Source organism: Aquarana catesbeiana, linkage group LG03, assembly GCF_042186555.1.
Source record: "Aquarana catesbeiana isolate 2022-GZ linkage group LG03, ASM4218655v1, whole genome shotgun sequence".
NCBI classification, from domain to species: Eukaryota; Metazoa; Chordata; class Amphibia; order Anura; family Ranidae; genus Aquarana; species Aquarana catesbeiana.
In genome coordinates, this window is record NC_133326.1 from 534515031 (window position 1) to 534542389 (window position 27359).

At 42.9% G+C, this 27359-nt stretch overlaps 1 protein-coding gene across 5 annotated transcripts in view; it reads left to right on the forward strand.

Moving 5' to 3' along the window:
• DERA (deoxyribose-phosphate aldolase) overlaps window positions 1-5304 on the forward strand; it is a 38803-nt gene extending 33499 nt beyond the window's left edge. For all 5 annotated transcript variants that reach the window (XM_073621355.1, XM_073621357.1, XM_073621353.1 and 2 more), the window contains 3 exons: window positions 2588-2700; window positions 4283-4432; window positions 4591-5304. In XM_073621355.1, the coding sequence (XP_073477456.1) occupies window positions 2588-2700; window positions 4283-4432; window positions 4591-4647 (320 nt within the window). In that variant the 3' untranslated portion in view covers window positions 4648-5304. The remainder of the gene's footprint in view (window positions 1-2587; window positions 2701-4282; window positions 4433-4590) is intronic.
• The last annotated feature ends 22055 nt before the right edge of the window (window positions 5305-27359 follow it).

The following is a 27359-nucleotide window of genomic DNA, read 5'->3' on the forward strand; positions in this document are numbered from 1 at the left end:
GGTGATGAAGAGTGAGAAGTGATTGTTATCTGGCTTCTTCTATGTACCGGCTGATAAAGGGTGAGAGGTAATTAGTGATTAGTGTCTGGTCTCTTCTATGTACTGGCTGGTGAGAGGTAGATGGTGTAGGGTCCATTCCATGTTACTGGAGATGAAGAGTGAGAGATGATTCTTGTCTGGTCTGTTCCCTGTTCCAGGTGATGGCGGTGGTTAAGGGGGGTTGGTTTCTGGGTCAGGGGTCTCCAAACTTTCTAAACAAAGGGCCAGTTTACTTTCCTTCAGATGGGCCGGATTGTGGCCAGTGGGAGTAGAAAAGGTCCCAACGTCGGTGGTAAAAAAGAATGCCCCATTGTTAGTTTCAGTGAGGGTAATTGTGCCCTATTATTGGTGTAAGTGGGAAGAATTGTGCCCCATGGTTGATGTCACAGGACCCCATTGTTGGTATCATTGAGAGGAATTGTGTCCCATCATTGACGTAATTGGGCCCCATTGCTCATGTCATTAGGAAGAGAGAGAGGGGTAAGTGATGTAGGATGTCCTTCATGTTCTGGGTGATGAGGCACGAGAGGCGATTAATGTTTGGTCTCTATGTTCAAGTGATGTCTAAGGGATGAGGTGATTGCTATAGGGTTTCTTCCCAGTACCAGATGAAAGGTGATTGGTCTCTGAAGTACTGGGTGATGAGTGATAAGTGATTGGTGCCTAGCTTCCCCTATGTTCTGGGTGATGATGATGATTGGTATCTGGCTCAGTCTTTTCTATTTACCTGGTGAGAAGTGATTTGGTGTCTGGTCTAAATTTTGTACTAGGTTATGGGGGGGTGAGAAGTGATTGGTGTAAAGCCCAATATATATCCCAGGGGATGATGAGTAAGAGGGGGTTGGTGTCTGGTCTTTTTGTACAAGGTTATAAGGGGTAAAAGTGATTAGTCCCCTCTGTGTTTTAGAGTGTGAGGTGATTGGTGTAGGATTTTATCAATGTTCCGGGTAATGAGGAGTGAGAGGTATTGGTGTCTGGTTTATTCTATGTGTACTGGGTGGTAAAGGGTTAGAGGTGATTAGTGTTTGGCCTCTCCTATGTACTAGGCGATGATTTACTGTAGGGTCTATTCCATGTTCCGGGTGACAAGAAGAGAGAAGTAATTGGTGTCTAGACTCTTTTGTGTTCTAGATGATGGGTGATTGGTTTCTGGTCTCTTCCAAGTACCAGGTGATTGGTATCTGGTCTATTCTGTGTACCAGATGATGAGGGGCGAAAGGCGACTGGTGCTAAATCTCATCCAAGTACCGGGTGATGGGTGAGAAGTGATTGATGCCTGGCTTCCTCTCTTCTGGGTGACGTTGGAGAGGTGATTGGTATATGGTCTTTTCTATTTACCAGGTGGTGAGCTGTGAGAGGTGATTGATGTCTGAACTCTTTTGTGTCCTGCTTGATAAGAAGTGAGGTGATTGGTGTAGGGTCTCTTCCATTTTCAGGGTGATGAGGAAAGAGAGGTGAGAGGTATGGTCACCTGTTTGTACTGGGTGATGAGGAGTGAGAATGGGATTGGTGTCTGATCTGTTCCATGTACCAGGTGATGAGGGGTGATTGGTGTCTTGCTTCCTTTTGTATTTCAGGTGATAAGAGATTGGTGTCTAATCACTATGTTTTTTCCGGCGATGAAGAGTGAGAGGTGAGTGGTGTAAGATCTCCTTTTGTGTTTTGGGTGATGAGAGATGATTAGTGTTTGGTCTTCTCTATGTTCCGAGTGATGAAGTGTGAGAAGTGATTGTTGTAGGGTTTCTTCCATGTATCGGGTGATAATGGTTGGGAGGTGAATGTTATCTGGTCTTTTCTATGTACCAGATCATGAGGGGCGAAAGGTGATTGGTTACTCATTTTATCCAAGTACCAGGTGATGAGAGGTGAGAAGTGATTGGGGCCTGGCTTCTTCGTGTCCTTGTTGATAAGGAGTGAGAGATCATTGAAGTAGGGCCTCTTCCAATTTTCCTGGTGATGAGGAAACAGATAATTGGTGTATGATCTCTTCCTAGTAATAGGTCATGAGAGGTGTGTCGTGTACTGGGTGATGAGGAGTGAGGTGATTGGTGTCTGATCTTTTCTATGTACTAGGTAATGAGGGGTGATTGGTGTTTGGTCTCCTCCTCCTCTGTGTTTCGGGTGATGGTAAGTGATTACTGTCTGGTCTCTTCCATGTTTCAGGCGATGAAGTGGTGTAGGGTCTTGTTCATGTTTTGGATGATAAGTCATAGTTGACTGATGTCTGGTCTCAATTGTGTTCTGGGTGATGAGGGGTGAGCTGACTGGTGTTTGGTCTCTTCCATGTTCTGAGTGAAGAGGGGTTTTTGTTCTTTGAATTCATGTTCATCGGGTGAAGTGGATTAAGGGAGATTTGTGTTTGATCCTCTATATTTGCGTTTTTTTTTTTTTTTTTCTTTTACAACAGCGTATTTGGTGTGTTATATTATCTGCAATGTTTACATCATTTCGGGAACCATCTCCTGTAGTTGTTCTAAATCTGAGGACACAGAACCAGCCATCATTGCTGACTGATGCCTTGTTAAAGCTCTCTGTCCTCTCATTGCAGGTTCTGATTTCATCAAAACTTCCACTGGGAAGGAATCTGTAAACGCTACTTACCCCGTCGCCCTAGTCATGGTTCGAGCAATTCGAGATTATTATTGGAAGACTGGCATAAAGGTAAATCGGAGGGGGGTCATGCTGTTATAAGCTATGCTTTTTTTTTTTTTTTTTTACCCAAAGTTTTAAAAAGGGGGATAGTGATAGTCCTGTCACACAGGTGTACTCTAGTACTGCAGATGGGGAAGAGACGATGGTGGTTCTAAGAGACCAAGAAGATGACTTCCAGTCTAGTCCCTCAGGAGAAGGATGTGGGTCCAGTACCTTAGGAGCCAGGTGGACACATGACCCCTCAGGAGGGCAATGGCAGTCTGGTCACTCAGGAGGGGAATGATGGTCTAGTCACTCTGGAAGGAAATGTAGGTCCAGTTAGGTGGGGAATGGAAGTCTGGCCACTATGGAAAGGGTAGAAGTTGTGTAAGGGCTCGTTCACACTTGCTCAAAATACTGACCCTTCTCAAACGCTCCTATTGCGTTAATGCACGTTAGTAGGTGCAGGAGATTTTAATGCGCATTAAAAACTCCCCCCTAAACGCTCTATGTATAATTGCGGCGCAGTTGACAAGCGCTTTTAGCTTGTTAAAACTGCACTACAAGTGCTTACAATAGCTGGTTGCTAAGGAACAGGCTGGAAAGCCAGCCGCCACGTCAGAAGGAGAAGACCGGAGGAAGAAGACTCATTGGAGCTACGATGGGGGACATTCTTCAATTATTAAAGGACTTGTCAAAAAATGTCTTAGTTTTTTTGTAACACTACACTTTTTTGGGGGTGAATGTGTAGGGGTACAATGTACCCCATACTCAGTCACATGGGGGGCCTGGGATTCGTTGGCCCCTTTAAAGGGGGCTTACAGATTCCGATAAGCCCCTTGCCCGCAGACCCCCACAACCACCAGCCAGGGTTGTCGGGAAGAGGCCCTTGTGCCCATCAACATGGAAACAAGGTGCTTTGGGGTGGGAGGGGGCAGAGCATCCCATATTGAGGGCATGTGGCCTGGTATGGTCCGGGGGGAGGGGCTCTCGCTCATCCTGTCTCCCTCTTTCCTGACCTGCTGGGTTGCATGCTCGGATGAAGGTCTGGTATGGATTTTGCGAGGGGACCCCATGCTGTGTGTGGTGTGTTTTTTGTTTTTTTTGTTTTTTGTTTTGATGTGGGGTTTCCCCTCAAAATCCATATCTGAATTAAAGGGCCTGGTATGGACCAGGGGGGAACCCCACGCTGTGTTTTGTTTTGTTTTTTTCACCTGTCAGCAGGGAAGCCCGCTGACAGCTGATGACTCATTGGTTGTTAAGGACACAGTGGCCGGCTTCTCAGCCCACTCCTTAGCAACCAGCTAAAATTCTCATTGTACTAACACAACCGCCCTGCAAATGCACCACAATCGTATGCACACAGGAAGGAATAGTCCTGTTATACAGTGTAGAGAGTGTACTTTTACACAGTAGGCGGATGGTATTAGAGTGAGGGTAGATGGCAAATGTCACATAAGATGAGCATGGTAGTGTTGTCAGGTATGAGGGAAGGCAGGTATGGTGGTCCTTTCACTTGGAGGGAAGGGCTATATTTGTGTCAGATACAGTATGACGGAAAATGGTGGTCCTGTTTTGGATTTTATTTGAGGATTATTATGTCTTCTGTTAGGTAGGGTTTAAGCCCGCTGGAGGCATTCGTAGTGCGAAGGAGGCTTTGGTCTGGCTGTCTCTGATCAAGGAAGAGCTGGGCGATGAGTGGCTAATACCAGAACTTTTCCGTATTGGAGCCAGTACACTGCTGTCGGATATTGAAAGACAGGTACAGTAGAGTCCTGAACGAGTTGTTTGACCTCCCACACATGTGATCGTTGATCCCAGCTCAAATCATTTGTCTTTAGTCTAAAGCAAAAGTATTCATTAAAATGTAATTGTTTATAGTATTCATTATTAACACGGCTGTTTTGACTTTTGGAACAGATTTACCATCACGTGACAGGCAGGTACGCAGCGCACCATGACCTCCCAATGGCTTGAGTGGCCGATATACGAATTGGCAGAAGAGCAGAAAATCCGAAGGAAGAAATTAGAGACTTTAATGAATACCTCATAAGAAATTTTTATCCTCAGGACTTTTTTGGCTATTCTTGGATGGCCCCTCCCTCCTGTGTTTGCCACTCTCCCCATCTGGGCAGTAGGAGAGGCAATAGAGTCTTTCAGGGATTGTCTTGTCTATATTCCTTTACCCTGAAGCATAGGGTACTCTTTCCCGCCCTCATTCCTATGAGAAGGCACTCCCTACTTTTTCGCCTTCATTCTGAAGAGACTGCGCTTCCCTGTGCCTTTGCTCTGATGAGATAGCGCTCATTTCCGCCATCGCTCTGATGAGAGTGCGCTGCCTCTGCTCAAGCTTTAGCTCTCACACAGAGAGGGGTGTGACTGAGGTGATAAACAACCTTGAATTTGAAATCAACTGTGATTCCCATCGTGCTGGAATGACAACCCCCATCAATGCGGTTTCCAAAAAAAACTTTCAAAAACTGTCATTGGCTGTTTTCCACTGTGGTGTTCATGTGATGTACAGCATGTAGTAGGGGCTTCCTTCTTAATTTGTGAGCTTGTAAAGGACATTTAGCACTTGTAACTGTTGTCATTTTAAATCTGAACATTAATCAGTAAACTAATTTTCTCCTACCTCTTCTGATCTGTCTTGATATTATCATGTCTTCAGCAGAATGTTTCATAAAGCAAATGCAATGAACTTTGACTTGTAGCAGTTTCACTAAACCAAACTCATTTCATGCATTAATTTTGTCAGTAAAACTACTTCCAACACATTTCCTGTGCAATATGCAGTGGGGTTGATTTACTAAAACTGGTGCAGATCCGCATAGAAACTGATCAGCTTCCAGGTTTTATTGTCAAAGCTTAATTGAACAAGCTAAAGTTAGAAGCTGGCTGCCATTCATTCATTCGAGCGACCAATAATGCTACAATTGTGGCAAAAATCACGACTGCAAACGCTCCTGGCTCTGTGCATACATGTGGTACATGAGCTTCTTTTGGAATGGAGGGAGGCCTATTCAAATGAATGGTGCCGCTCCAAAAACAAGAAGCTAAAAAAACAAGCAGCTACAGATCGCTCAGATGTGAATGGAGCCTTAGTAAATCAACCCCAGTGTGTTCGCTATGTTGTGTGCCTGCTATGTGGATGTGTCATATAAGATGGGTGTGTTACATTGGTATGGTACACATGGTTTATGCGAGTGTGTCATAGTATGTTATGAGTGCAGTATATGAGATGTTATATGTTGTGGGTGCGGTAAGTCGAGATGTTATACACTGTGGTTACAGTACATCGCCATGTTATATGCTGTGGGTGTGGTACCTCAGGATGTTAAACACTGTGGGTGCAGTATGTTTGGATGTTATATACTGTGGGTGTAGCGCCTAAGCATGTTAAACACTGTGGGTATGGTACATCAGGATGTTATACTGTGGGTTTGGTACCTTGGGATGTTATACACTGTGGGTGTAGTATGTTTGGATGTTATATACTGTGGGTGTAGCGCCTAAGCATGTTAAACACTGTGGGTATGGTACATCAGGATGTTATACTGTGGGTTTGGTACCTTGGGATGTTATACACTGTGGGTGTAGTATGTTTGGATGTTATATACTGTAGGTATGGTATTTTGGGATGTTAAATACTGGGGGTATGGGATGTTGTACACTGTGTGTGCGGTACACCCATATTATGGTGTTTTGTGTTCAACCTGTCCCTTCTGATTAGGTATAATAAAGCGATGGATGCATGTACAATTCCTAACTTGTTCTGGCATGGGCTGCTATTATTTCCACATATTTTAAGGCAAATATCAGTAAAGTAAAACGACTGAGCAGCAGTATATATTTTTATTCAGTGCTTACTTGGTGATCCCCCGATTGCTGGGCATTGTGTATTTCTCCCAGAAGACCTTTGCCAGAGAGCCTCCATTGCTTTGCCATCTTCCTACATGCAGAGAGGATGGATGGAGACTAGGACAACGACACCGACACCAAGGTTACTGTACAAGACAGAGCAACAGAGGAACAAAAAGTGATTCTCTATCCCAGCTACGTGTGTTGCCCCTTCAGCATAGACGGCCCAGCTGTTTGGTTGATCATCAGCTTTATGTATTCTATGATGGTAGAATGAGTTTGGAAGAGTCCTGTAAGAGATACAAGATTGAATCGCTGTACATGTTCACAGCTTCTGTTCCCTGCAGGGTCTTTTTTTTTTTCCATTTGTTAAAGGTGGTATATTTACCAGAAATTAAATTCATTTTGGATTGCTTATATTATGAGGTATTACACAAAGAACGACAATATTTATAGATAGCTCATCGGATAGTATTCTTTTTAGCCCCTCAAGGAGTTCTTGAGGGTGTTTGCATGCAAAAATACAACCCTTGCAAACCACTACAGGATAGTATGTATGGCCTCCTTCCCTTTTTTTTTTTTTTTTTTTTTTTTTTTGAGATAGGATCTTCTTTTATGACCCCTCTTCTCCTGTTCCCCTGGTTTTAAGATGGTATTTTGCAGTAAACGGGTGGCTTACAGTTAGGTCTAGGGAGAGGATTTCAGGTTAATGTTGGGCTGGCTATAGAGAGGAGGGTGAGATGCAGTTGTGGGAATAGGGGTGGCTGGGTTAGGATTAGGTTTAAGGACAGGTAAACATAAGACTTAGTGCATATGAGTCAAGAGGTGACATTTGGTTGTGGCTGGGGGGAATTAGGTTTATGGCTGTTTCAGGGTTGGGGGAGGTTGGATTAGGGTTTCAAGCTCAAGTTAGGGTTAGGCTGTATCTAGGAAGTGTGGTGCAATTCATTTGTACCTTTTTGGGTTTTAAGGTTATGGGTATGGATGGGTTAGTGTTAATGAGGGGTTTCAGGCTCAGATTAGGGTCATGCTGTACATAAGGGGTCCGGGGTAAAAGTCATTTGTAGCTGGGAGATTAAGATTATGGCTGGGTTAGGTAAAGGTCTTGGGCTCAGATTAGGGTTAGGTTGCCTTCAGGAGTCAGGTGTGAGATTCAGGTGTGGTTAGAGGCAAGTTAAGGGAAAGGTTTAATTTTCAGATTAGGGATAGGTTGTGCACAGGAGTGAGATCCAGTTGTAGTTGGGGGGAATTGGGGTTATGGCCGGGTTAAGAATATATTTCACATTTCAAATAGAGGTACGCTGTGTATAAGGGTTAGGGTTGAAATTCAGATTTGGTTGAAGGTTAGGTTTATGGCTGGATTTTGGTAAGGGAGAAGTTTACAACTAGGTTTAGATTAGGGTGTGGGACAGGTTAGGGATACATTTTATGCTCAGATTAGGGTTCATTGGAGTCCTGAGTAAGATTCAGTTGTCTTTGGGGGATTAGGGTTATGGCTGAGTTGGGTTTTCGAAAGAGGTTTAGGGTCAGATTACAATTAGGCAGCGCATAGGAGTCGGATAGGATTCAGTTGCGGTTGGGGGAATTAGAATTATGTTTGTATTCATGTAAAGGTTATTTCAGCCTTTTAAACTCACTGTTAGTAGCTAGAAGTCTGCAAGGCCTCCATACTAATCAAGTCTAATCTAAGCAGAGAAGCTCCACCCTGTAACATCTCCATCCAGAAAATGATGTATTCTGCAAAGTGTTTTCCAGTACAGAAGATTTTCTGAACATTGTTCTCAGCACCGGGCGATACAAAGGTTCAGTCACATTGATGTTTGGCAATCTCTTTCTTGCTCTTTAATGAATGTTGTTCTAAAGAAAACAAACGTGTTTCATGTTGTTCCTTTATGGATACAATGTTTTCTTGCAGTCACAGAACATTGCGAAGCTGATGAGTTCCTACATAATTCAGTTTGCGGAGAGCCGTCCCCGCTGGGAGAAACTCCGACTGGCTACTGTTACTAGGCACTCGGCATATACATCTGGCTCTTAATTGTAAACAAAGTATATTTATCTCTCCTCTTAGTGCCGGGTGGCAGCGGTGACACGCCGGCGATTCTGAGGCGCTCCATGAGCACAATAACAAGGTACGCCGGGCAGATTGCTCCGGCTTTGTTTTGCTTTCTGAGAAGACTCCTTTGTTTAATAATGTATTTCTAGAAGAGAAGCAGAAATCTTCTTTCATGTCTCCTCTGTCCCAGCGCTGACACAGGAGCTCACGTTGGCTAATTGCCAGCCGGAGAGTGCAGTGTTCAACTTTGTAACATCAGGTGCAGAAAAACGAGCCTTTCGCCTGATAAATATTTCAGCTTCCAAACAAGAGAAAGAGGCAGCGAACGGATCCGCCGGGAAAGGCTGAATGATATTTTCTACTAATAGCCAATAGGCTGAAGAGGATCACAGGCCTGTCTCCTCTAACTGAGGCTTTTGGGCTCCCTCCTCCTAATGTCTACCTCCGTAAGAATATTCTCATACCCCTCCTCCAGTGTCTACTCTCACATGAATCTTATACCCACTCTTCTGGAGTCTAAATCCATGAGAATGTTTTCATACCCCTTCCTCCTTTTGTCTACCTCCTCATCAGTTTTCTCATACCCCTGCTTCTGGTATCTACCCCCTTTAAAGTTTTCTCGTACCCTCTTTGCTGGTGTTTACCCCATAAGAATCTTCTCATACCCCCTCCTCTGGTGTCTACCCCCATGAGAATTTTCTCATACCCCATCCTCCAATGTCTACCCCCATATGACTCTTCTACCGCCCCTTCCTCTAGTACAGTGGTTCTCCACTCCTGTCCTCAGGACCCACTAACAGGTCAGATTTTAAGTATTACCTTGGGGAGATGCAGAGTAGAATACTGCAATCACTGAGCAGAAAATTATATCACCTGTGATGTATTTCAGTTATCTTGCTGGCCTTTTAGTGGATTCTGAGGACTGGAGTTGAGAAACACTGCTCTAGTATCTACTGCAGAAAATGTCTTCTCATAAACCTTCTTGTGGTGCCTACCTCCTATAAGTATCTTCTCATACCCCCTCTTCCAGTGTCTTTTCCCATAAGAAACTTCTCATACTCCTTTCTTTGGGATTTACCCCCCCCCATATGAATCATATGCTAACTTCTGTTGTGTTGCAGTGGTGGCTGGTGTTCCATATATTTGAGAGGGGGGCGGCGGCAAACAAACCCCCTGCCCGTTCGCCAGCCCTACACTTACCCCATCCAGGTCGCAGGGGGCTTCTCCGTCTTCTCTAGGCCAATCTGGTCGCTTCTCCTCCTGGCCAATCTGTTCTTAGGACCCGCTTCCTGTCCTGGTTGACCGGAAGGGGAAGCAGGAAGACAATAACTATGTTGATTTGCTAATGTCACAAGAGGGCAGGCTCGGGCTGCAGTGCCAATTAGAGCCTCTGGCTATAATCATGTGCTTCAAAAAAAAAAAAAAAAAACCTTATAGAACTCTATGCGTCCAGGGCCACGCATGGACATTAGCGGCCGGTGCATAGAGATTAGGGGGGCGGCGCCCCTTATGGGCCAGCCACCGCTGTAATGTGTTTTCTGCCCCCTATAAGTTTCAGATTGCCCCCTATGAATCCTACCCTCTCCTCTGGCATCTTCTCCCATGGGAATTTTCTCAAACTCCCTCATCTGGTATCTACCCCAGTAAGTGTCTTCTCATACCACTTCTTATGATGCCTACTTCCCTTACGTATCTTCTCATACCCCCTCTTCCAATGTCTTTTCAATATTAGAATTTTCTCATATGCCTTCCTTTGGTACCTTCCACCATAAGAATCTACCCTCTCCTCCACTGTCTGCCCCAATATAAATGTAATATTTTCTCCTCCTCTGGTTTCTGCCAACCCCCCCCCCCTCCACCCCCAACTTAAACTATTCCCTTTCTCCACTGTCTGCTCTATATGAATCTTATACTACCCGTTGCTTTGCTGGATTTCATACCCCACCCTCCATCCACTGCTGTGTTGTGCCTTCTGCACTTAGTTCATTAGTGTTTTGTCTGCCCCCATATGAATGTAAAACTACCCCCTGCTCCATTATCTGCCTTAAATAATTTGCCTACTGCCCCCTGCTCTGTTGTCTTATTATGTCCCCATATTAATATCATATTCTGGGGCTCTAATATGTGTCCCATATGATACATTATCCCCTGTTTTAGTGTGGGCCCCATATGATATATTACTTCCTGCTCTCTTGTGGGTCGTGCATGATGCAATCTCCTTTGCTCTGGTGTGGACCCCATAATAATGCATTAGACCCTCCTCCAGTGTAGATCCTGTATGATATATTACCTCCTGCTCCAGTGTGGACCCCAATATGATTATTACCCCCTGTTCTGGTGGAGGCCCCATATGAATTCTCCAGTGTGGTTCATATTTTCTGGACTATTTACAGATTTGGTTTCATCTCTTCACTGAGTAAATATTCGCTATTATAGGCAGAAATGTGGACTTTGCAGCCACTGTGTGTCTATAGAAACTGGCACCTGAAAATTATCTTCCAGCAGAGGTTTAAATCGTATTTTTGTGCAATGACTCGGATCTTTTAAATTACAGCCCTCTCCTCCTAGATCGTAATCATGTTCTTACATCGGTGTTCTCAGTGCCCCCCACATCATAGTTCCCCACTTCACATCCAAGTTTTCCCTTCAGAGTAGTATTCTCAGGGCCCATTCACATCACTCCCACCCCCTTCACAGTGGTGTACTGAACCTCCTTCACATCACACACCCCCTTTATTCACAGCAGTGTCCTCACCCCCCCCCCTTCATATCATCACCCCTCAGTACAGTCTTCTGCCCCCTTCACATAAACCCCTCCCCACAGCACTGCCTCCCTTTACATAACTTCCCACAGTACTGCCCCCTTTACATCACCCCCCACAGCACTACCCTTCCTTTACATCACCACCCCCCCCCCCCCCCCCACAGCACTACCCTTCCTTTACATCACCCCCTACAGCACATTCCTCCTTTACATAACTACCCTACAGCCCCCCTTTCACATCACACCGTCCCCCACAGTAGTGTGCTCTGCCCTCTTGACATCCTTCAAATCATCATCCCCAGTACAGTTCTCTGCCCCTTCACATTAAACCCTCCCCACAACACTGCCTCTCTTTACCCCCCCCCTCACAGCACTACCTCTCTTTACATCACCCCCCTACAGCACTTCCCTCCTTTACATAACTACCCTACAGCACTGCCCCCCTCTCACATCACAGACCCCCCTCATAGTAGTGTGCTCTGCCCTCATCACATCACCCTCCCACAGCACCGCCCCCCTTTCACATCACACTGTCCCCCACAGTAGTGTGCTTTGCCCTCTTGCCATCCAAGACCCCCCCCCCCCCAGCCCTGCCGCCTTTCATATCACCCCTGCCCCACAGAAGTGTTCTCTGCCCCCCTTCACTCCCCTACCTTAGGGAGAGCGGGAAGCAGCAGAATGGTAATGAACTAAGTGCAGGAGGCCTTGAGTGGGAACAGGAGCTGCCAGCAGTTAACTTTTTATATTAACCAGCAAGTGATTGGTTACTAGGACCACAATCTTCCATTTAGTGATTCCTGTATTAAAGGATAACTAAACCCATAACAAAAATATAATACATGTAGAAGGAAGATGTTGTGTTTTTTTTTTTTTTTTAGCTATTTTTAGGGTGCTTTTATCCTGGTCATGTGATCTCCCAACGGCCGGGCTTCAGGGGAGAGGAGGGAGTACCCGACAACGGATGGAATGCCTGGGTGGTGACATCACAAATAGACTTACTATGGGGCATCCGTTGTTGGCTGTGCCTCCTCTTCTCTGAAGCCGGTCTATAGGAGCTGATCATGTGAGTGGACCCTGGGAATAGGTAAGTATAAGCATCTTCTTCTACAGGGTAGTAAGAAGGGGGTGGGAATCTTTCTAAGTTTAGTTAGTTAGAGCATGGACTTCCATTTTATGCATTGTTGTTAGTGCTTGGTGGTTGCATGGTGAAATTCCTGTTTCTGCTCTTAACGTTGCATGGACACTGTTCTTGCATGTAATGCACTGATCTGTACTATTGGGAGATTTTTTTTATCTATTGTATTTTAGCATGGTGGAGTATGGTGTCTTGCCAGTTATGTTGGCTTGGATGACACATAAGTATAATGTGCTTAGCAGTGTTCAGGAGATGAGGACAATCCTCTGACAAACCTGCAGCATTAAGTAGAGGTAAATTCTAACTGGATGACATTTAGTTTGTCATGTGCACTGTATATCATAAACAATTGGCTTTTTTTAAATAAATAAATTGCTTGTTTTCCCCTTTATTCATCCTTTATTGTATCTCTGTACTGCTGATCTCCTACAGTCTCATTTGGAGTCACTTTTTGTCTACATACACTCCAGTGTTGGCTGCATGCCATATCTCAGAGTGGATTTCTTGATAGTGACAACAGTGGACCATGCATATTAAAATGGCCTTATCTAGTCTTGATCAGAAGCCCTTGTGACAGGGTGGCAATGCAGCAGTACAATTGGGAGACAATGGGGTTGATTTACTAAAACTGGAGAGTGCAAAATCTAGTGTAGCTGTGCATGACAGCCAATCGGCTTCTAACTTCAGCTTGTTCAAAAAAAAAAAAAAAACTTGAAAGCTGATTGGTTTCTATGCAGAGCTGCACCAGATTTTATACTCCTCAGTTTTAATAAATCAATCCCATTGCGATGCCACCCTGTAATAGAAAGTGCCTGATCAAGGACCTTCATTTCATGGGCATTGGGGAATATTTTAATGGAATTTGCTGAGTTATAAAGATGGAAAATTACACTACCATGTTCAAGTTTATGAGGCCCACATACACCAATCAGCCAAAGCATTATGAGAACCCACCATAACCTGTCAAGGCATGGACTCCATTATGCTTCTGAAGGTAAGCTGTGGTATCTGTCACCAAACTGTCACTAGCAAATCCTTTAAATCCTTTAAATTCTTTTAGGTTCCAAGATGGGGGCCTTCATGGATCAGACTTGTTTTTCCAGCATATATTCGATTGGATTGAGATTTGGAGCAAAGTCTGCACCTCGTTGTTGTGTTCCTCAAACCATTCCAAAATTCAGCAGGCCAAGCCATCTTCTTCCATTGCTCCATGATTCAAATTCTAATGCTCATGTGCCAAATATAGGTGCTTTTGGTTCTGGAAGTTCACCTACCTGTCTGCTTGCAGTTTTCTGCGAAATGTAAACTGAGTGGCACTTGCGCAGTTCAGATTAGATCGTCAACACAATCTGTGTGCCAGGATGGCTGTCTCCAGTACATCCACAGGAGTCGTTCATCCTATGCTGATGTTAGAGAATAAGTAAGTATAGTGGCTTTAGTTCCGCTTTAAGACAAGGGAGACCCTAGATGTCTCCTCCCCCCTACAGAAATGAGTAAGGGATACATACACCGATCAGCCATAACATTTATGACTATCCACCATGATCTGTCAAGGCATGGACTCCTCCACTTGACCTCTGATGGCATGCTGTGGCATCTGGCACCAGCTCAGCAGTAGCAGATCCTTTAAGCCACGTGTTGAACACACAGCCCGCAGGCTGAATGTGGCACTCCATGCCATTTTATGTGGCCCTTACACCCTCCCTCAACTCTGCCCTTACTTTGCCTCAGCAGTCCGAAGCAGAGAGGAGGACAAAGCTCCTACTCTCCCCCAACCCCCCCCCAAGGAGTCTAAGTGGGCTTTGTGTCCTTCACAGCTTAATCCTTTAGTTATTACAAAAACCAGTAATAATCATATACACAGTCAATTATTTCATATGATAAAGAGTAGATACATTTATACAGTCTTATAGATACAACCGGCCCTTTAAAGGCAACCACAATGCTGATGCGGCCCGTGATGAAATTTGAGTTTGACACCCCTACTTTAAGCCCTGTAAGTTGTGAGGTAGGGCCTCCATGGACTGCACTTGTTTTTCCTCAAAACAGACCACCCACTTCCATTGCTCCGTTGCTCACTTGTGATGCTCACATGCCCATTGTATGGGCTTTTGGCTGTGGACATGGGTAAGCATGGGCACCCTGACCAGTCTGCAGCTACACAGCCCCATACGCAACAAACTGTGATGCACTGTGTGTTCAGACACTTTTCTTTCAAAAGCAGCATTAACCTTTTTTAGTAATTTGAGCTCTTCTATTGGATCGGACTGCAGGGGCCACCCTTCTCCCCACATGTGCATTGGTGAGCCTTGGCTGCCCATGGCCGTGTGGCTGATTTCCTGGTTTTCCTTCCTTGGACCACTTTTGGTAGGTCCTGACCACTGCAGAACAGGAACATCCCACAGGACCTGCAGTTTTGGAGATGCTCTGACCTAGTTGTCCGGACTTTACAATTTGGCTCTTGCCCATTTTTTCTGCTTTCAACACATCAACTTTAAGGACAACATGTTCACTTGTAGCCTAATATATCACATCCACTTTCAGATACCATAGTAATGAAATAATCAATGCTATTCACTTTAACTGTCAATGGTCATAATGTTATGGCTGGTCGGTGTGTATGGCCCATAATAAAAATTTCTTTAAAAAGACATTTATTTCTCTTAATATGGAGGTTGTAAAATCTTACTAAAAATACTGTTTACACTGAAGTATTTTATAATATTAAAGTCCCATCACTACTGACACTGAAGTAAAACACTGTTCAAAAAAGCAATACTTTAGGTTATTCCAATGAAATGAGACAAATAGCAGCACATGTTTGTGGTTGTTTTGGAGAATGTTTCATCATTATTTTCCAGAGGTAGAAGCGGCTCCATGAGTAACAGTAAAAATAGAGATCTCTCCGGAGAAATTACGGCTCATTTCCCTTGGGACAGTCACGGTGTCACCAGTCACAGGATAATGAGTGTTAAGACGCCCTTGGCACTCTGAGTGTGCGGTTATGTATTATCAGTACTATAAGGACTGTGGCAGAGACACGGATGTATCATTGCTGGCTCTGTATGGAGGAAGAGTAGGGGGCACCAGAGGCCTAGTACTGTGGAAGTGACACATGGTAAGGTGAGATGTCTGAGGCTTGCTACCTTAATGATAAACATAATACTGCGCAAGAATGGGGAGTCACAGCCTGTAATTGGTTTTTCCAACCATTGGTTTATTCTGTGTTGGTTTATTCTGCAATTGTGTTATTTAACTCCAGCCCTGTGTGCCTGTTATCATGGTGGTGCTAGTAAGTTGAGTTGTCACAGAGTTAGATGTAACAAGAACTGTCAGATTGCTGTACTTGACACCAAACTCTTTCACAATCTAATCTCATAAGACCTGACAATAGTGCTTTTATATCAACTATCCAAAATACCCTAAAACCTAAGGTAAAGCAAATTCAGCTTCTGCAGAAAACGAGTTTAATTATATGGGCAATAATCAGATGTGGGAAGAACTGGAAATCAAAAGAACCCATACCAGAGAAATACCCCACCACCTTAAGCTAATGATGTTTGGAAATCTCCTTTTATGTTGATGGTGAGTGGAAAGCTCCCCCTTTTATTTCTTAAATTTATAGTCCGGACAAGCTTCCCCTCACATTAAAAGTCACTGGAAAACCCCCCTTCACATAGCTGGTTAGTGAAAAGACCCACCTACTTTGTTGGTCAAGGAAAGCCTTCCCCCCCTTCCATTAGTAGTCAAAGAAAGCCCCTTATATTACAGGTCAGTAAAAAGCTTCCTTACAATGGAGGCCAGGGAAACCCCCCTGTATAATAGTGGTCAGTGAATCCCCACCCCCTCACCTTATATTGGTGATCAAGGAACGTGCCCCTTACTAATTAGATCAGTCAAAGGCCCTCTTATTACATGGTGGTCAGGGCTAGGTCCACACGCTTTACATTAGTTAGTAGGACCTCTCCTATATATTGGTGGTCAAGGAAAGCCCCCTTCCCCCCAGCACATACACACTGGTGGCCAGGGAAAGCTCCACCTCATAATAATGATCCAGGTATGTCACCCCTGTACCTTGGTGTCAGGGAAAGATCTTTCTTATAGTTAGTCATTGGCACAAGTTACTGACCTTTAAAGTCCTCATCCTCATCTGTAAAATGGTGGGATGCAGTCCTAGCACTGTCAGAACAGCTTGGGGGTCTCCTATGAAGAAGGCACTTCATATCTCTCATATTGGCTGGTACTATGCTGGACCTAGCAAGCAAATCCATCCCCATAAAAAAACAGACTGCCCTTTATCAAGCCAGGTCCACTTGATAGTAAGTACCGTTTACAGCAGTTTACCCAGAATAGAACCTCTGGTACCCCCCTCCAGACCCACAGCAGTTACATTGACTGGTGTGGTGTCAGTTATGCCACTGGATGAGGCACAGGACATGGGTGTGGGTGGGGAAGGCCTGAGCACATTAGGTAGTGTTTTCAGTACTGGGGTCTCCTGTTTGACTCTCATCATGTGCATGGAGGTTGTACGTTTTAGCTATGTTTGTGTGCACCATCTTTCTCCTAACACACAAATATCCTGAAACTGAAAGTGTTTACCCTAAAAGGTCCATTAGACTGTAAGCTCCTCTAGCTAGGTTCTGCATACATAATATAAATTATGCCAAACAACAGTTTTGAATATGTTTTTGATGTTTTCATACAAACTCTATAAACTGCGTTATATGGAGTTTATTCCACTGTAGTTGTTGATGGTAAATTGAGGAACATTAGCGAGAGATTTAAAGTGGTAACAAGCACACCCCAGTCATCAGGTGGACAAGGATTTATCAGTTGTGATGAGTGTATGTTACAGTGTATTGTGGATCTTTCTGCTCTAGTACAGGGGTTTCCAAACTAGGACCCATGGGCTAGATCCAGCTCGCTACAAGATTTTATCCAGCCTGCGACTAGAGTCAGTGGCATATCCTCAATGTGCACATATTGTGCATTCAGATCAGTAGAGACTGCTTATGGTCTCTTCTTCATCCTTAATTAAGGAGAACCCTGTTGTAAGGGCAGACCCTGATGTAATGGGGGCTTCAATAGGGACCCTGTAAGGGGGGATTCTGATGGGGATCCTAATATAGAGGGGGTTCTCATGGGGCCCCTGACGTAAGAGAGATACTGATGTAAAGAGGGACTCTGATGTGTGGGGTGTGGGGGGGGGGGGGGGGGCGCGAGGGGACTCATTTATTAAACTGATTTATTCTGCCTGCCCTTTTACTGAAAAGTTTGGAGACCCCTGCTCTAGTACAAAATGAAGTCTGTTATCTTGTGTTTTATGGGGTAGATATTTGGCTCTGTTACTAGATTCTCTGGCATGTTTTACATTGTAGTTTGTAATTTTTAGAACCGGTTACTTCAGTGTTTACTGCCCATTAGGGTGTGTAATCCTAGACATCTTTTACTGTCATCTTTGGATGGGTGTGACTTGGATGCAACTCTTTGACCAATAATAACAGACAACATTCACACATATAACATTTAGGTGTGACTTTCATGTGACTTTTGAGGCTTTACATTGCAGCCTATGGCAATGAAGTCACGTGAAAGTTGGACCAGAGTAGTGCAGGAACCTTTTTAAAGTTGCCGCAGCTTTAAGTCACACATATTTGGTTGTCATTAGGGCCGAAACATTTAATCGATTATGAAATTAATTGATTACTATTTTCATAATCGATTAATCGGCCAGCCGATTAGTTGGCCTACATACTAAATGCATTATTTGTGTACATATCAGGTATTAAAGTGCAGCACACGTACAGCTCAGTACACCGTCCATACATGTCAGTAAGTGCCTGAGAACATGTGAATGTGTGAGCAGCAAAACCACATACACTGTCTGAAAATTCCTTTGATCTAGAGGTTTTCTATTATTTCTAAATTTTCCCGTCACTGTGGTTGAAAACAAATGTCAATTTTACCCAACTAACGATTAGAAAATCGAACAAACGTTCTTAAAATGACTTTTTTTGAAGGAAGACATTGTTTTTTGTATGGCCAGCATATAATATATTACAGTTCTGTCTGAAAATCTGCAAAACACTCTAACTTTTTTTTCTTTAAATAAAAAAATTTAGATCTCTGAATCAGATGATATTTACCAAATTCAACCTCTAATAGTATATACAGTATATCTCTTCTGTCTTTTATTCTCAGAGTGGATTATAGATTTGTCTCCCTAACCATATAGTTGGTTATTTATATTTACCACTGCATATAGATATTTAAAGCGGAGTTCCGCCTATTTTTTATTTTTTTTTTTAAGTCAGCAGCTACAAATACTGCAGCTGCTGACTTTTAAAATAGGGACACTTACCTGTCCAGGGCGCCCGCGATGTCAGCACCTGAAGCCGATCTATCCCTCGGCTGTCGGATGCTGCTGCCGCCATCCTCGGTAAGGGAATCAGGAAGTGAAGTAAGAAATACCAGCAAGGTCAATGGACTGTACCGCCTGCCACAACAGCGTCTTTGTTACTGCCCTGAAGGATCTCACGACACAAGTCCTTTTCGCCTGGAGTACAGTTGGATCACGCTGTGTGCTTTCTAGCAGGTCTGGGTATATTTTGCATACCGAAAAGACAGACTTTCCCCTAGAATGTTGAATTTCCGGAAAAGTTGATTTGCCAGGTTACCAGATACTGGTTACTGCAGTTTGATGCTCCTAATGATGTCATCTTTACAAATGGTTTGCAGCCAATAAGGTTGACTGATGTTGTGTGGTGGACAGCCCTCGTCTACACGTCTCTTCATTGTTTGTATCTGTTTGAATAGAAAAATAGACACTTTGCACCTTCAGCCAAAATGGTGAGACCTGTCTGGATGGATAGAAGGCTCTCCCATGTTACACATTTCTTTCTTTTTTTCTTATTTTTTTTTTTTTTTTAACATGCCATCTTGGCTTACTCTTTCAAGATTTACAAGAGATTAATAAAAAAAAAAAGTGTCTGTAAAAAAAAAAAAAAAAAAAAATGCTTTAAGAATAAATTGCCTTTTTTTTTAAACTTTACATATTAACTAAATTATACATAAATTATACACCACACTTTTAAAGTTATTAACCGAATAATCAATTAATCGAAACAATAATCGGCCAAGTAATCGATTATGAAAATAATTGTTAGTTGCAGCCCTAGTTGTCATTGAAAAACATGGGGTAAGAATTGTCATGCCCAAATGACATGCCCAAAGTCACATGATGAGTGTGAACTCGGTTTTGAAGTTCAGTACGTTTTATTTTTACTTTGTTATAACCCTAAAAACATCTTGAAAAAACAGGACTGACAACAGAATGAGGGCTAAGCACAAAAGCTAAAATCTCATTAAAGGCAAACCAATATAGGTTGAACACTGACTGCCAATGGAGCAGAGAAAATTGAGACAACCTGTGTTTTCTTACAGTTGGCACTGCGTTTTCCTTGACCATCCATAGACCTTTTTTTCCCCTCATTTTCAGTGTTTATTGTTACACCTTCTTGAGACTCCACAGGCCATAAAATATAAAATGATTGTAGAGTTGATGCTCTTTCATGGAAATTGATGTAATAATAATTAGCATGAGACGAATCGATTGGGCTTTGAAGGATACATCCCCTGGGAATCAGCCTTGTCAGGATTAGACTCAGATTCCCTTTAATATCGAGTTAATTAAAGGCGGAGCATCGGAGCAGCACAGCATCCTTCTCGTATTGTATAATCACCAACCTGACTGACTGACATCAGATTATCGATCCTGGGAGAAGGTAATCCATTGCTGATTCAGTTTTTGGTTAGATCTGTGAAGGTGAAATGGGACCCTTTTAGAAGAAAATATCCATCATTTGTCTCCTGGTTGATCTGAGCCGGCAGCAGAGTGAATCGCCATCCTCTCCACCCTGATGCAGATTGCAGATCCTGATAACATTGCTGCACTGGCCAGCTTGTAATTATCCAGAGAAGCCTCTTGATACCATTCAGCCTCTTTAAGCTCAGATGATATTTTTAATTGGCACTGAAAAGAGAATGTTTTCTGTGAGCATTTTTGTGCCTGTACATAAGTCCGTACACAAGTTTAAAGTTTTTCTCTCCAACTCAAGGTCAGAAAATATTTTTTATTGTCACATGTGAGGTGTAGACCCCCCCCCCCCCCCCCCACGTGGCAGTTGGTGCCCTTCCTGGACGTTGGTGAAGCTGTAGAAAAGCTTTTTGCAGCCCCTGTGATAGAGTGGGGAAGGGTTGGGGTGTGGTTTAGTAGGAAGGGGGTGGAATTTCATATCAGCACAAATATGTATTAATAATTCATTGGTTTTCAGGTGTCCAACTCCACCCAGATGTACAGAGACAGCCTCTGAGCAGCTGTGCAATGGCACTGACATGTGCAGGAGTCCTATACATTGAAAGTCTAAGTCTCTATATAATGGCAATATCGGTGGCCATAGCTAGGATGACTGTTTGCCAGATATGATGAAAGATTTGATAACTTTCATAATAATTAGGAGAAAGATTGCACAGTGGCCAACAGATGCAGATAATGGACAAACTGGACAGAAAGCCATTCTGATCAATCATTAATGATGGAGGTTACCAATCAAATGATCTCATGAGGGGAGATGGCAAATGGAGGCACCACCTTTAACTAAACGACAAACTATTTCTAGGATGAGCTTTTCGATTTTGAATAACAATAGTTTGTATTTTTCACTGTTGTCACAATGCTGATCCTCTTTAGATTCAGCACTTTACTTGTCACTGAGAAGGGAAAAGTATGCAGCAAGTCTAATAACAGATACTGATTTGCATACTCCTTCCAAATTAAACTACTGAATCCAGTGGATCAGTGCTGGTGGCTCTGTTTCATGATAGGTTTCCTTTAAAAACCTAATAAATTCTCATTACAATTATAATGTAACTCAAAATTTACAGCAGCCGAATGCCCCAGTAATGACTCTACAGACCACATTTATTCACAATTAGGGTGCTGTGTGGTCACAAGCAATAGGCTCAATTCACAAAGATAATTATCTTTATTTTTAGTCACATGACTGACGTTCTTAAATCTAAATTTACGTAAGTTTTTTGGAAATAACAATCCTTATCCTGGCGTGAATTGGGTTTAATGCCCAGTAATGTACTTGGTATATGAACAGTGCACACCTAGGCTGGACAATATAAAGACTTGAAGCCTCTCTCCATCAGGTGGCGCTGTTGCAGCAGACCTAGGATTGCAGATATTAAAGTTGAACACTATTGAGCTTTTTTATATGGCCTGGAAATTGAATTTTCCCCTAGTTTGTTTGATGGGATTTTGCAGTTTTGTTTAAGTTGTTAATAAAGTCTCTCCAGCTTTTTTTTTTTACTTTTTCCTCCTTGCTTCCACATTTTGCCTATCTCTTGTCCATTTTACTATTTCTTCACAATAAAGGTACATTTGATTTGTTTTGGGTCCGTTGTATTCTATTATTGATTTTTTTTTGTGTTCTGTATCTAGGAGTTTTGAATACAATCTTTGTTTTGCTAATCACATTTAATATGACAACTAGGAGCGCTCATTGCTGTTTTCTTTTACCTGTGACAACCACACTGTCCACTAACAATCAGGAACCAATTAGCACAGATCATGTGACCACCCTGGCAGTTATTGCACAGTGATCACATGGCTTTGTTTGTAAACAGCTGTTAATGACAGGTGACAGTTTTTTGTTTTTTTTTTTTGTTTTGTTTTTTTAATTGCTATGCATGGAGGGAAAAAACAAATATTTTTAAAGGAGATAGTACAGTGTTTTAAAAAAATAAAGTGGAAAAAAAAATGTTTTGACTTTTTGTCCTGTTTTCCCTACTTGTCAGCCTATAATACAAAATCTGAGAGGGGAATATATTAAAGCAAATTAAAAGTCTTATATGACCATAACAAACAACATAAAAAGTTATTTATATGTGCAGTAATGCAAATAAGTGATCCCAGGACATGGCTAAGGACACCGCATCAGAAGGAGGGCCAAGAAATGGGTCCGTCCTGGCAAATATAGAACAGTTGTACTGTATGTATACTTGATATTGTGTTTATCCATTTCCCATTTGTATTTTCTGTTTGGTTAAGTACTCATTTATATAATATCTGGGCATATCAAGAATAAACTAGGCTGTTCTATATAGAGGAGAATTTCCTGCATTTTTGAACTGTCTAAAAAAAACTTTGTAAATTGTCACATGTCTTGTTCCCTAAAAAGGGGACAAGCTTTTATATTTTTCCCTTAACTAATAAATGGCTGATTCCCTTTCTTTATCCACCAGCGATGCTCCACCACTATGGACATTATAGGAACCATGACAGGTTCTTTTGTTGGCGTTCAGCGAATTCTAGTCCCAAACAATGTCATATTTCTTCTTATTGAAGATACAGTAAATGGGAAGAAGGTGTATGATGATTAAGAATTAAGTAATTAAAAGAGGTTTCAAAGATTCTTTTCACATTAACGCAAACTTTGGCAGATTAATTGCTGGCAATTCCAAAAACAGATGGACAGAGTGAGGAGAAAAGCAATTATTCTAATTATAATAAATGAATTTCTGTCTCTCCCAGTCTTTTTCTCCATGTCTTCCCATGGACTAAAGACAACCTTCAGTGTACAATGTGGTGCCCATAGGTCAATACCAGCACACAATGTTACCCATGTGATGTCCTATGGACTTAAAGTGTAAGTCCAATCAAAAATGTTAATATTAATCTTGGATAGGGGAAGAAATAGAACTCCTGTCAGGTCTTAAGCTGGCCATACATGGGTTACATATAGTTACATACATGGGCTAGTGTTTTTCATTCAACCAGTGGGTCAGTGAAAAAAACTGACTCAATTTCCCAATCCACACATTGGATTTGGATGGGGGAATCCTCCCTGCTGTGTCATTGTACTCTGACAGTAGGGAGACTCCCCCACTGTCAGAAAACACAGATAAGCGATGTGGCCTATTGTCTGCGGCACTGATCAAGTGAGAAAATATGGACAGGGCAGTTGAACATAAGTTGATCAGTAGATTGATGTGGCTACATAAGGATCGAAATTTAGCCAGTCCCTTCTGAACCGTCCTAATTTTAATCCGTGTATGGCCAGCTTTACTGCTATTTGGGCCTCTGTTTCCCCTTCCTTCATGTCACAGTAACAACAATGTTACCAGACAGGAAGTAAAAGAAAATCTGAAACCGAGACACAGATATATAAAAAAAGGGGCTCTAGCCTTTTGTGACTCTATTAAAGAAAATTATTTTTTTGTGTCCTTGTTGCAGACAGGAAATGAGGAGAAATTTCTTTACTGGAGTCCCCGGTAGCAGTAAAACTCAGGCACTAGAAAAGCAAAAAAAAAAAAAAGGGCCTAGTGCATTTCCTTTGTAAACCATTTATTGAAAAAAAACAAGTTTTTAGTAAGCTGTATAAAGTCAAGTGTTAAGGAATTTATCGTTTGGCTCTGATGAAGAGGGGAATTCCCTAGAAAAACACAAGCGAAATACACCCAGGCAGCATCTTCCCGAGTCATTGGGCAACTTTGTCTTACGATGATTTTGATGAGCTTGTGGTATACAGTTGTCTTTGTGTATATATCTATCTTGTTTTGTTTTTTTTTTATCAATAAATGGTGTACAAAGGTAATGCCCTTAAGCTGGTGCACCCTCTTTTTTTTTTTTTTTTTGCTTTTCTGGTGCTATGGTATCAAGACATCTGCAGTCCTAAGAGGGCAGGAAAGCGTGTCAGTCTTTTTTTATATTTCTTCTAAGAGGCCAGTAAAGCGTGTCAGTCTTTTTTTATATTTCTTCTAAGAGGGCAGTAAAGCGTGGTAGCCTTTTTTTACTTGGAGAAGTAGATGAGTGAGAGGCTGCACAGCACACTTGTGCACAGCAAGTTTTTGTTATTGTCAGCAGTAAAACTCAACAGAAGTTCTAATCATTTCCCACTTCACTCAAAATGAAAAAATGTTTTGTTACCCTTAAGCTTGGTCGTATATGGACTGAAATTCGGCCGGTTCAGCAGGGGCAGCCTAAATTTTGATACATGTGTGACCACTGTGGTTGTCGATCTGTCGATTGACTTCTGTTTAACTGCCCTGTTGATATAGTTTCACTAGATCAGCGCTGCAGGTAATAGGCTGCATCGCTAATCAGAGTATTCTGACAGCTGGGAGGTCTCCCTGCTGTCAGAATACAATATCGCAGCAGGGAGAATTCTCCCATCCACCTTGAATGTGTGGATGGGGGAATCAGGTCAGTTTTTTCATTCAGGGTAATATAGACAAAAACTCACCCAAAGCTCTACCGCATGTTTATAGGATGATGAGCTGAATAACGGTGCTCAGGCCATTGTGTCCCATACATCAAAATTGCAAAAAGAATGCCGGCAACTCGATTGCTTCTTCTTAATTCTTTATTGAGCACAAACAGCAGCGTGACATCAAAGCGCTAACATGTTTCGACAAAAGCCTTCCCCATAGCATAGCAGAAAAGGGGGGAGGGAAAGAATGGAAACACAGACTGAAAACTCTAGGGCAAACAATTATTAACCCCCTAAAATAATATAAGATTCCACAGGGGGTTAATAATTGTTTGCCCTAGAGTTTTCAGTCTGTGTTTCCATTCTTTCCCTCCCCTCTTTTCTCTGGTTCTACTAACTTCACATGATTTTAATTGTTAATTGATTTTAAATTGGATTGTACCGCCCCCTTTTTTGGAGGAATGGACACCTTTTCCTATATAAAACTGATTTTATTGTAAATCTGTATGCTATGAGGATGGCTTTTGCCGAAACATGTTAGCGTTTTGATGTCGCACTGCTGTTTGTGCTCAATAAAGAATTAAGAAGAAGCAATCGAGTTGCCGGCATTCTTTTTGCAGTCTTTTCATTAAACCCGCTGGCTTTGTGCAACTGTTTTTGCATGTGTATCAAGGTTTAGGTGTTTGTTTCCTGAGAGCAGTCCAAGAGGAGGAGAGGAGTTTTTCAGTCACAAAAATGCTTGCGAACGTGTGTGTTGCGTGTTTACACCCTTTGAAGTCTATGGGCAAAAACACTTGAATACACTTAAAAAAAAAAAGCCAATATACTTTTTAGAGCATAGGGCATAAAACACAGGGTGAACAAGTGTGAACAGGGACAATTAGAAAGAGTGGGATTCTGCGTATTGAGCAGTGGCGGTGCGTCCATTAATGGCGCATGGGCACCACCCCCTTTCTCAAGCCACCCCCTCTATGACTAATGCATATATTCATGCATTGCAGTCCACCTCAAAAAAGGTGGACTCGTGGCGCAGTGCATTGCTCTCGTAGTCCACCCAGATGTGTTAGAAAAGCAAATGAATATTTGCTTTTCTAACACTGAACCTCCTCTCTGCCAATCGGGTAGCACAGGTCTAATACCCGTCACCTGATTGGCTGAAGGCACAGGCACCCTGACTGGACGCCTGGCAGAATGGAAGAAGAGAGGAGGGGGATGCATGGAGGACACAGGAGCCATCCCACAGCTCGCCACCATCACCCGCTGCCTGACCCGCCACTAAGATTGGGAAAGTGCCGGGCAGACAGCCATGACAGACATGACGGGCACAAGTGGCTGCATATGATGGACACAAGTGGCTGCATTTGATGGGCACAAGTGGCTACATATGATGGGCACAAGTGGCTACATATGATGGGCACAAGTGGCTGCATTTGATATGCACAAGTAGCTGCATTTGATGGGCACAAGTGGCTGCATTTGACAGGCATAAGTGGCTGCAATTGATGGGCACAATGGCTGCAATTGATGGCACAGTGGCTGCATTTGATGGGCACAGTGGCTGCATTTGATGGGCACAGTGAGGCTGCAATTGATGTTTTTTTTTCCAGTATTTTTCAGTTTGTTTGCACCCCTCCCCCCCAAAAAAATTGAGCACCAGCCGCCACTGGTATTGAGCATAGTCAGGCATAGGGAACCAGCAGAAAAACACTCAAGAGTGAATAGCGGTTATAAAGTGGACCTCAAAGTGGCCCGCTGAATACACTATACAAATACTGTATTTGATTGGTTTTACCTGTCAGCCAGTCTAGTAATTCACATACTTCATGGCGGTTATCACACCTTTCACTCCCACAGCTTTGCAGTTTCCTGCATGGACTGTCTGATCACCGGCCAATGGATCAGCAGTATAATTATGATCATTAATAGTTTATGGAAGTGATATGGAAGGCTGTGAGATCAAATCATGGTGTCACCCTCTAAGTGTGCAGTGTGTCTGTGGTTTACAAATCTGGCTGAACAGAATTAAAGGGCCTTTTGCAGATGACGTAAATCTCATATCTTTATTTCCCCCGTGTTCAGCCATCATCTTTTCTCTTAGGCTGGCTCCATTTCGTTGCATGTACAGTATGTTATGACCTGCTAAATGCTATAGTACCTGGCTTATAAGCCATGGGGCATTCCTTTTTATTATGAAAGGCATCCCAATTCACATATATAGAACTAAACTAAAAGTAATTCTCACCTGCAGATATATAATAGTCCTAGTTGACCCTCCAGTGGTTACAGCAGAAAAAAGTGAAGGTTCTGGAGTGGCCATCACTCTTGACCTTAAAACCATTGATCTGGAGGCATTTTGCCAAGATGAATGGGCAGTTATACCACCTGCAAGAATTCAGGGCCTCATAGACAACTATTACAAAAGACTGTATGCTGTCCTTGATGCAAGGCTTCACTTCCTGTTTCCCTTAGTAAGGATGCTGGTGCCTACACACGGAGCCGAGGGACGGGTCGCTTCCGGTGCCGACATCACGGGCTCCCTGGACAGGTAAGTGCCCTTATATTAGAAGTCAGCAGCTACAGTATTTATAGCCGCTG